The 11,279-nt window shown below is 42.7% G+C and overlaps 1 protein-coding gene across 1 annotated transcript; it reads right to left on the reverse strand.

The window, feature by feature from the left end:
* Positions 1–10,100: 10,100 nt before the first annotated feature.
* Positions 10,101–11,036, reverse strand: LOC148442477 (uncharacterized). The gene has a single exon (XM_088463898.1). The coding sequence runs from the start codon at positions 11,034–11,036 to the stop codon at positions 10,101–10,103; it is 936 nt and encodes a 311-aa protein (XP_088320024.1).
* Positions 11,037–11,279: the final 243 nt, after the last annotated feature.

Below are 11,279 nucleotides of genomic sequence, written 5' to 3' on the forward strand. Positions count from 1 at the left end.
CATACTTTTTCCTCCTTTTTAATGTTTTTTTAATGTTTTTAGAGTAGCACTTATAACACTGCTTATTTCACTGTTGCATTTCCATGTGCTATGTACATGGTCCGTTTTCACAGTACGATTTATTTTTGTTCTCCTTCCACAGCGTTGTTAGCCAGAGAGGAGTGTGGTGTTAGGGGTTGCTAGGCAACCGCATGCGTCATCTCCCGCTATGTCCGGTTTCCGGCTAGTCAGGTGGCCCGCCTCCTACTCGGGCAGCAGCGCTGAGGGGAGGAAAACTTCAACTGTATAAGGTAAGACGCCTGCACACGCAGGTTTGATTTTTGTTTTCTCACATAATGTGACCCATCCTGATGAAAAGGTCTATGGACCTTGAAACGTCGATGACAACATGTGTCACTGAATCTATTTAAATATATGTTTTTTGTATCACGATTATTTGGGAGTGCCGCCTCGTTCTTGGAGTGGGATGTGAGATGACTATATATATATATATATATATATATATATATATATCCATCGATGGATATCGCAGAGCCTCTGATTAGGGATGGCAACTGACCATCGATGGTTTGCAAACCATCGATGGTCTGACTAAAAACAAGTGGTGTGCCATTGCTGGTGGCCATCAATGTTGCAACATCGATGGCAGCCCTCAATCGATGTTTAGGAAACATCGGCAGTTGTGGTGTACACAGATCTCCTCGACCAATCGCAAAACAATTGATGGCTTCTAACGATGGTTGAACCATCGATGGTACAGCCGTCAATGGCCATCACTACAGTATAATATAAAAATTGCTATTTTTATGGTATACTGTGTTTTAAAAAAAATATTTTTTCCAAATAAAATAGTTTAAAATTATGTTCGTGACCTAATTCAATCATAAAAGAAACCGACAATTTTGGAGCGGTTTTTGGAAAAAGAATTCGTCAGTTAAGTGGTTAAAGGGCCAAAAGTTGCATCCAGCTTGCTGGCTCAAAACTGATTGATATAATTATTAATAGAGTTGAGGACTGTGCAAAGATGATGGTTGTGATACCCTTGAGGATTGAAGACATGGGCCTTCATAGAGGACAAGGAAGTTGAAGGCCTTGCATTATCATGATGACTGCTGGCGGCAGTTACAACATATGGTTTTTGGCCTTGCTCTCCTGTCATGTGACAGCCCTCCATATTTTCTACGGTCTTGAAGCAGTGTCACAAGCACCAATAGCGTAGCCAAGGTGCGGTTACAAAATTCACACACGTGCAGTCGTGCGCACACAGAAAAAAAATATACAAAAGACACCATTTTTTTCTTCCGTTTCCAGAACTTGGGCCCAGAGCACAGATTGGTGACGACTGGAGTCGGGCAGCATGAGGTTGCGTTGCTGTATCTTGTGTGGCTAAGCCTAACACGCACACAGAAAATAAATAGACAAAAGACAATTTTTTGGGGGGGTTTTTGGGTCCAGAACTTGGCCCAGAGCACAGATTGATGATGACTGGTGTCAGGCAGCACTAGGTTGTGTTGCCGACTTGCTAGATCTTGTGCGGCTAAGCCTAACACGCACAGACACAGACAATTATTAGAAAAAAAGACAATTAATTTTAATTTTTTTTATGCTCCAGAACTTGGACCCAGAGCACAGATTGATCATGACTGGAGTCGGGCAGCACTAGGTTGCAACTTGCATTGCTGGCTGGATTTTGTGCGGTACTGTGGTTAAGCCTAACATGCACGCACACACAGAAAAATATAAAAGACTCTTTGATTGATTTTTTTTTTTACTATATATATTTTTTTGAGTCCAGAACTTGGGCCCAGATGGACACAGCACCAGCCCAGATGTATCTACAGTTCTGCACCAGCCCAGATGGACACAGCACCAGCCCAGATGTATCTGCAGTTCTGCACCAGCCCAGATGGACACAGCAGACATGAAAAACACCAGCCCAGGACACAGCAGACAGCACAGACAGCCCAGATGGATCAGCAACATCCCAGATGGACACAGCAGACATGAAAAACATCAGCCCAGGACACAGAAGACAGCACCAACAGCCCAGATGAATCAGCAACATCCCAGATGGACACAGCAGACAGCACAGACAGCTCAGATGGATCAGCAACAACCCAGATGGACACAGCAGACAGCACAGACAGCTCAGATGGATCAGCAATAGCCCAGATGGACATAGCAGACAGCACAGTGACAGCCCAGATGCATCAGCAACAGCCCAGATGGACACAGCAGACAGCACAGACAGCCTAGATGGATCAGCAACAGCCCAGATGGACACAGCAGACAGCACAGACAGCTCAGATGGATCAGCAATAGCCCAGATGGACATAGCAGACAGCACAGTGACAGCCCAGATGCATCAGCAACAGCCCAGATGGACACAGCAGACAGCACAGACAGCCTAGATGGATCAGCAACAGCCCAGATGGACACAGCAGACAGCACAGACAGCTCAGATGGATCAGCAATAGCCCAGATGGACATAGCAGACAGCACAGTGACAGCCCAGATGGATCAGCAACAGCCCAGATGGACACAGCAGACAGCACAGACAGCCTAGATGGATCAGCAACAGCCCAGATGGACACAACAGACAGCACAGACAGCTCAGATGGATCAGCAACAGCCCAGGACATAGCAGACAGCACAGTGACAGCACAGATGGATCAGCAACAGCCCAGATGGACACAGCAGACAGCACAGTGACAGCCCAGATGGATCAGCAACAGCCCAGATGGACACAGCAGACAGCACAGACAGCTCAGATGGATCAGCAATAGCCCAGATGGACATAGCAGACAGCACAGTGACAGCCCAGATGCATCAGCAACAGCCCAGATGGACACAGCAGACAGCACAGACAGCCTAGATGGATCAGCAACAGCCCAGATGGACACAGCAGACAGCACAGTGACAGCTGTCACAGGCACCAGCCCAGAATGGATCAGCAGTCACCAGCCCAGGACACAGCAGACAGCATTTCTCCTAGCCCTACATTACCCATCCTCCCTGTTCAGTCTCCACAGCCGAAGTGAAATGGCGTCCATCGCGTGGTCTCTTAACATCGCTCATCTCTCCTTAAAACCATCTATCATCAGTGTAGGTATTTTTTGGTACCCTGTAAGAATCTTCTCCTTCATTTGATAATCTAGATACTTTGCGATCACTGGTCTAGATCTGGCATTTGGGGCTGGTCTATCTGGACCTATTCTATGAACTCTTTACCCATGAGGCAGGAATGAGTCCTCTGATAGATTTAAGGCTTGAGGTATTTTATGTTTCACAAGATGGATCAAGGCCTGGCCATTTATTTTTTCAGGTATCCCAACAAACCTCAAGTTACTTCGCCTAAGTCTATTTTCCATGTCATCAATCTTGACCAGGAGCGATTGTACACGATCAGAATTATGTGCTCACTGTTTGTTGCATTTCATGAGATTGATCCTCCATGTCGCTGACTCATTGTACTAAAGTGTTGAGCCTGGAGGTATTAGAATCTATCTATCCAATGTTTTTATCTATCAAAGGCATTAGTATTTTAGAGATTTCCTGTGCCATTTCTATACTTGATGAGGGGCTCTGAGGATGGTGACCTAATGATGTAGCTCCTTCAGGCTCCAAATCAGCTGTGTCACTATGTGATGGAGAAGGAGGGGGCGTTCTTAGCTGTTGTTTTATTTACCTTACCCATTTTAGTAGTTGACCCCATAGAAGATACAGCGGGAGTGGGCTTGCAAAAATATCTGTCCATCACCTGACAAAAAATCAGCTGAAAAATCCACTCAAGGTAGATAATTAGTAATCAGAGAAATTCAAGAGAATCAAAATATACCAGCATGGTGTTAAAATAGTATGAGAATGACAATAGTACTGGAGGAGATAAGTACAAATCACTACTATGTTGCAATCATATTACCTGAAAAACATCTGCATTATATATTCAAGAAAAAGTGTTAGACTTTCAAATCCATGTTTTGGTTTCATGACAAAATCATGTGAGATGCATTCCTCTATGTGAGTCAGCCTACAAAGGCACCATGATATCCTAAGCAAGTTAAATTGATATAGTATAGTGGTATTTCAGCCACTAGGTGGCAGCAACACTACTCAGATGGGCTATAGAAGAAATTCACCAACATGCAGGTCAGAATTCTTCAGTGTGATCATTTAAAGTGCAGCACAGCTTTAACTAGTTATAATGCGATTTGGGACAAATGTAAGTTAACCCTGTGTCAATCGACAATAGTATAGCTTTTCCTATACAGCTAGTTTAGTTTAACCTCTGTATATTCAGAATATGCACTAGCAAGTGAAGGGTATAATACTTTGGACTAAGACCAAGGCAGGGCCGCAACTAGGGGGGGGGCTAGAGGTGCATGTGCACCGGGTGGGGATTGCGGGAGGGGTGAAAAAAGCTGACTCAGCCATCCGACAGCCATCCGAAAATGGCCACCGGCAAAGAGGAGACAAATGCTAGAGGTCCTTACTGGACCTCTAGTGTCTGTCTCCTCCTTGGCGGTGGCCATTTTGGGATGGCCGTTTTCAGCAGATTCTGCTGAAAACGGCCATACAAAAATGGCCGCCGCCAAGGAAGAGACAGATGCTAGAGGTCCTACTGGACCTCTAGTGTCTGTTAGCATAGCGCAATGCACACAGCATTCCCGGAAGTGCCGGGAACGCTGGCGCTGCCGGGACAAGATGCTGAAAGCTGCATCTTCTCCCATGAAATCCCCAGGCAACGAGCATAAACCCCTATGGAAACCCCACCAATATCTCAAGTGATCCGTATCCAAAGGGTTAAGTCAGCCAGGGATAGTTGTTGACTCACCGATCAGGGCTTCAGTGGTTGATGCCAACAAGGGACGCCACCAGGAGCCGCGTCTCGAAGCAGTAGCATCACCGATCCCTCAGAAGAAAAGGAGAGTCGCCAGCCACCCCAGGACCTCCGCCTTCTTTAACCATGGCAAAGAATACGCTGGTAAGTATTGAACCCCCCCTCCCCCCCCTTTTTTATAAATATGGATATTTATTTTATAGTTCTCATTATTGATAATGGATTGAGTATTATTTATACCAATCTCCTAAATATGGAATGAGGCATTACTTTAGAATTAGATAGATAATTATATACTTACCTCCTATCTATCAGTATTATATGATTACCCCTGATTAATATATTCACCTACCCTATTTGATTTTCCTCTATAAATTCTAGATGATTAAAGATTGGGATTATTTCTCCCTATATATTCAGACTGTTCGATTTGGAAATCATAATCTTTTTTTTTTTGAGAAATATTTTTATTGAATCATTTTTCATATTCCATTTAAAATAGTAACATTACCATAATTGACACAGAAAATAAAATAACATAATCACAGAAAAAACTCTGTGAACTACAATAACATTAGAATTAATAAACATATATCACAAGATATATCACAAAAAAGGAATATATTGTATACAGATACAGAAACATATATGTAAAAATTGAATACAAAAATGCAAAAGAATAGGTTATACAGAATAGTAAGAAGTGGGAAAAAGAGAAGGGAAGAGGGAGGGGGGGGGGGGGTACCAATCAATTAGAGAGCAAAATCGCTGAGACAAATTATGTCCAAATAAGACAAAACTAAATCGTTGTCAGGGGTGGTTCAGCTGAAAAATGCGCGGTCCATGGGGACCATGTTTTAATAAAGTGATCTGGAGTGTCATGTAGGACAGCTGTAATTCGTTCCATTTTATAGGTGTGCCATATGGCGTTAATAGTAGCTAAAACAGAAGGGGGAGCGGATGACTTCCAAAGGGAGGCAATCGTACATTTAGCTGCATTCAATATATGTTTGATTAATTTCAGTTCGGCTCGTGTGGTATTCGGAATAGGCCGAGAAAGGAGGGTGTATAAAGGAGTATTTGGGACTTGAATATCAACTACATCCTTAATCAATTTATGTATATCCACCCAATACCTCTGAATACTAGAACAGGACCACCAGACATGCAGCATGGATCCCACCTGGCCACAGAGCCTCCAGCACAAATTAGAGGAAGAGGGGTAAATAGCATGAAGTCGAGTGGGGACCAGGTACCACCTATAGTAAACTTTGTAGGAGTTTTCCTGTATGCGGACTGAAATAGAGCTCTTTGCAATCTCATTCCTTATATCTGACCATTCCTCAGGTGTTAATATCTCGCCCGCCTCTCTCTCCCAGGCCTCCTCATGGGCTTCTTTTACGGGTTGATTATGTTGGATTAATGATTGATAAATTGTGGAAATAAGACCCTTAGTTGAGTGAGGGTGTAAACAGAGTGATTCAAGTGTAGTTTTATTAGCTATTATAGAGGTTTGTGTCTGGGAGTGAAAAAAATGGCGTAATTGAAGGTACTGGAAAAAAACTTTATTGGGTAGGGAGAATTGAGATTGCAATTCAACAAATTCCGGGAAAGTCTGTAAGGGAGCTAAATCAAATAAAAATAAGATATCAGATTTAGTCCATTGGCGAAAGGATTTATGTTGTGTACCTGGGACAAATTCAGGATTGCTCCATAGAGGGACCATTAAGGGATGAGATGAGCGAATATTATAGAGACGGGAGCATTGGTTCCAAATCGAAATCGTAAAGCGAACAGTGGAAAGTATGTTTAGCTTAGGTGATCGTGAAAGGGCAGGGCACCAAAGGAAAGAATAGGGAGAATAAACAGATAATGCTCCGGCTTCGATAGATGTCCAAACTCTCTGGCTAGGCGGAGCGTGCCAGAGAACACACGGGACTAAGTGGGTTGCCCGATAATATTTGATTAGATCAGGAATACCCAGCCCTCCATCACTACGAGGTCTTTGTAACAAGCGCATCTTTACTCTGGGTCGTCTCCCAGCCCATATATAATGTGAGATCTCTACTTGAATGTTTTTCAGGATTGTGATTGGGATATGTATCGAGAGAGTCTGCCACATATATAGCAGCCGAGGTAGAATGTTCATTTTAATTGAAGCCATACGTCCTATCCAAGAGATTAGAGATCTATTCCATGTATGAAGGTCGGACTTAATGGAGGCAAAAAGTCTAGAAAAATTGGCTGCGTATAAGGAGGAATACGTCTTAGTTAAATAAACCCCTAAATATTTTATCTTATCCGTTTGCCAGCGGACAGGGAATGCAGCTTGAAGAATGCGAATGTCAGCAGGGGGGTCTGTAAGTCTAAAATCTCCGTCTTATCTGTATTAATTTTAAAATTAGAGAATGTGCTATATTTATCTATCTCGAAAAAAAGATTTGGGAGGGATGAATGGGGGTCAGTTAAAGTTAGAATCACATCATCAGCGTATAAAGCGATCTTGTGGTCAGTATTACCAACTCGAATACCAGAGATATTCGAACTCAATCTAATCTTTGAGGCTAGGGGTTCCATCACCAACGCAAATATAAGAGGGGATAGGGGGCAACCCTGACGGGTGCCGTTATAGATGGAAAAAGGGTCGGAAGATAGGCCATTAACTAAAACGGAAGCTGATGGATTATGATATAATGAGAGTAATCCATTAAAGAACGCACCCGAGAACCCCATGTTTGCTGAATAAAGGGCCAAGCCACACGGTCGAAGGCCTTCTCAGCATCGAGAGCCACCACCAGGGTCAGGTCTGATCTGCCCTGAGCAATTTGTATTAAATCGATCAGACGTCTCGTATTGTCTGAGGCCTGTCTATTGGAGATAAAGCTCACCTGGTCCGAATGAACCAGATGGGGTAAAATTGGGGCTAACCGATTAGCTAGGATCTTAGCCAATAACTTCAAGTCTACATTCAGAAGTGAGATTGGTCTATAATTTTTCAACTCCAGGGGGTCTCGATCAGGCTTAGGAATGACAACTATATTGGCCCTGGTGGTGGCCGCATCAAGCGATTTACCCTCCAACAAAGAATTAAAGAGTAGCTTAAGCATAGGAAGTAGGATTATAGTAAATTTTCTATAATAGAGAGCGGTAAATCCATCAGGACCAGGGGCAGCTGACCTACGTAGATGCTTTATAGCTGCTATAATCTCCTCTTCAGTGATAGGGGCATTAAGTAAGGTAATATGTGATTCAGAGAGTTTAGGTAATTGACAAGATTCCAAATATTGGCGTATTCCATTAAGAGTGTGGGGGGTATTTATGTCTACAGGTGGGAGGTTATATAAAGATGAATAGTATTCCCGAAATAGATTAGCCATAGCCTTGGGGTCATGAATTAGTGAGCCATTCAAGTCTCTTAAGGAGATAATCCTGTTACGAGTACGCTTGGCTCTTAGTTGGCGGGCCAATAGTGTGTCTGCCTTGTTAGATTTCTCATAAAATCTCTGGCGTGTCCACAATAAGGCATTCGCCACTTTTTTAGAAAGAATCTGAGATAGCTGACCCTTTACAGATAAAATTTTTAGATACGTGCGTTTTTTGGGAAAACGTTGATGGAGCTGCGTGAGGGAGGATAATAAAGATTCCAGTTCATTTATACGCGTGAGTTCCGCCTTTCTCTGAGCAGAAGATAGGCTGATGAAAAAACCCCGCAGTGTGGACTTATGAGCTTCCCAAAGTATTGAGGGGGAGATATCCGGAGTGAGATTAGTGCCGTAAAAATCTTTTAAAGCAGATGTAATTTGTGCTATATGAGCCTGTTTCATTAATAAAGACTCATTTAAGCGCCAACAACGGGTCGAGGGTGTCGGGCTTGTAACCAAAAGCTCCATCTCGATAGCTAAATGATCTGACCAAGGAATAGGTAAGGTCTGTGCCCCCAAGAGCCTTTGGGTGGATGCCCGGTCAACTAAAAAGTAATCGATTCGTGTATGAATATTATGTGGCGGGGAATAATGTGTATAACCTCTAGCTGAGCGATAAAGAGTTCTCCATGCGTCATAAAGATCGTTAAGTGACATGTGAGAATGAAGTCATTTGGTGAGTTTAGATTGAGTGGAATAGATTGAGACGGGACGAGATCTGTCTAGAATGTGATTTGAAATGGTGTTAAGATCCCCCCCAATAATAATGAGGCCCTGTGGGAGTTGGGATATATGATTGAAGAGGCTAGTAAATAGGGATGCCTGCTGCATTGCCAGGGCATATACCGATGCTAAAACAATCGGTGAGTTACTATACGTCCCTGATATGATGATATACCGGCCCTGGTCATCAGATATCACTTTGTCTATAATGATAGGGAAGTCCCTATGTAGCATAATTGCCATGCCTCTACGCTTAGCTGACATGTTCGAATAGTAAACCTGTGAGTATATTTTGCTTGCTAGAGATGGATGAGGGGCTTTAAGATGCGTCTCCTGCAAGAAAACAACATCTGGTCTACGACGATGGAAAAACTGGATGGCCATGGCCCTTTTAGTGGGGGAATTTAACCCGTTGACATTTAACGTAAGAACCTTTAACTTCATGGTGGATATGTATCTAGATAATTGCGTAGTTTATGAATTGGACATATTGACTGGTTAGAGATCCAGGGAAAAAAAGAGGACAGATTAGGGGAGAAAGGAAAGAGATCAGGAACTACCAAGGTAGTAGAAAAGAAAAGACCTTGACCAACACAAAGGACAGGCCTAAATTTGAAAGAGAAGGCATTACAAATACCTTCCCTTTGGCGGGGGGCATGACAGATAAAGAAAATAAAAAGTAGAAGAACTAAAGATATATAGTACATGTATACTAGGACAGTATAGAAGCTGTGACCACTTGTCCAGAGAAAGTGATAGAGGTAACAGACAAAAGGAAAATACTGTAGACATCGTGAGCGAAAAATAACAATAAAAACATAATAATAAATGTAGGATCACTGTAAATACGAAAAAAGGGTACTCATTAACGTTCCAACCCAGGAAAGGATGGTTCTACTTGGGAACCCGAACCATCCTAAAATATAGCTAACATAACAGATGAACTATGACATCTTATTAACAACAATAAACATACAGACATTATACTTTAAGAAGAATGAATAACCCGGGATGATACCAATTTAACTAACAGTGACTTCTCCTAAGAAGAAAGCATTTAGGAAGCACAAAAATAGGACATTGACACGATGCCAATTTGAAATAAACAACATCAGTTAGGCCTGAGACCATTCGGGGGATGGTACTGAAGGGCTTTGCTGTGGTGAGGCAATTTGTTTACGGATGGATTCAGGAAGATCATCAATAAGACCGAAAGTTTTTAGAAGCTCGTAGCCTTGTGTAGGGGTTTTAACAATATATTTGCCTCCATTCCTTGTGATTTGGAGTTGAAAGGGAAAACCCCATTTATATCTAATAGAATGATTTCGCAATGTTTTGGTTATATTGACAAGGTCCCGGCGTTTCTTAAGAGTAGACGGAGCTAGGTCTTGGAATACTTGAAGTTGATACTCCAAATAGGAGATTGTAGATAAGCCACGGACAGAATGCATGAACCGGTCTTTTGTTTTATAATAATGAAATCTTAAGATAAAATCCCTCGGGGGTTGGTTCAGAGGGGGTTTCGGCCGCAATGCCCTATGCGCTCTATCCAAGTGGAGCATATCTTTTGATATATCTGGTAGCAAGTGATAAAAAAGTCCTTCCAAGAACCCAGGAAGAGTATCTGCCGTTATGTCTTCGGGAATGTTGCGGATTCGAATATTGTTCCGTCGGTTCCGGTTCTCTAAGTCCTCCAGGTGATCTTTGTACGTATCAAATTCCGAGTGTAGATCAGCAAGCTCTTGCTCCACTACGCTTTGGTACTGACAGACTTCGTCCATCTTCTGTTCCAGAGCATCTGTGCGGGAACCAAGATCTGCTAATTCAGTTTTAAATTCTGTGAGCACCGACCTCATTTCTGACTGGATAGTTTTAGTAACAATAGCTATAATGTCTTTGGTTGTCAGAACGGCATCCGCAGAGGTATCTTCCTCAACGTCGGAAACAGTGTCTGCAATCGGCGTTTGGCGAGTCAGAGAACCAGATTTTTCCCATGCTCTGAGTATGCTAGGCTTAGGAGCGGCAGAGTTTTTGCGATTTTTTTGTGACATATTGGAATGACAAAAACGGATTAATCAATCAACAAGTGTGCCGAGATTTCCAGAGATGAGGAAGGGGAACATTAGCGAATGCTAGCCGAACAGCGCAATGAATTCTCTGGAGCAAGCGCAGGTCACAGCATGATTTATAGAAGAAAAAACATCTGGAGAATCATGACTAGATAAAAAGAAAGTCGGCTAATGGTATATCCATCTTTAAGGCAATATATGAAAGCAGCACTAGATGGCGCTGTA

The sequence above is a fragment of the Taudactylus pleione genome, unplaced genomic scaffold (genome assembly GCF_031769625.1).
Source record: "Taudactylus pleione unplaced genomic scaffold, aTauple2 ptg001495l, whole genome shotgun sequence".
Taxonomy (NCBI): Eukaryota; Metazoa; Chordata; class Amphibia; order Anura; family Myobatrachidae; genus Taudactylus; species Taudactylus pleione.

Excerpts from the sequence above, each read along its gene's own strand:
- LOC148442477 (XM_088463898.1), bottom strand. The coding sequence starts at position 11,036 with ATGTCACAAAAAAATCGCAAAAACTCTGCCGCTCCTAAGCCTAGCATA.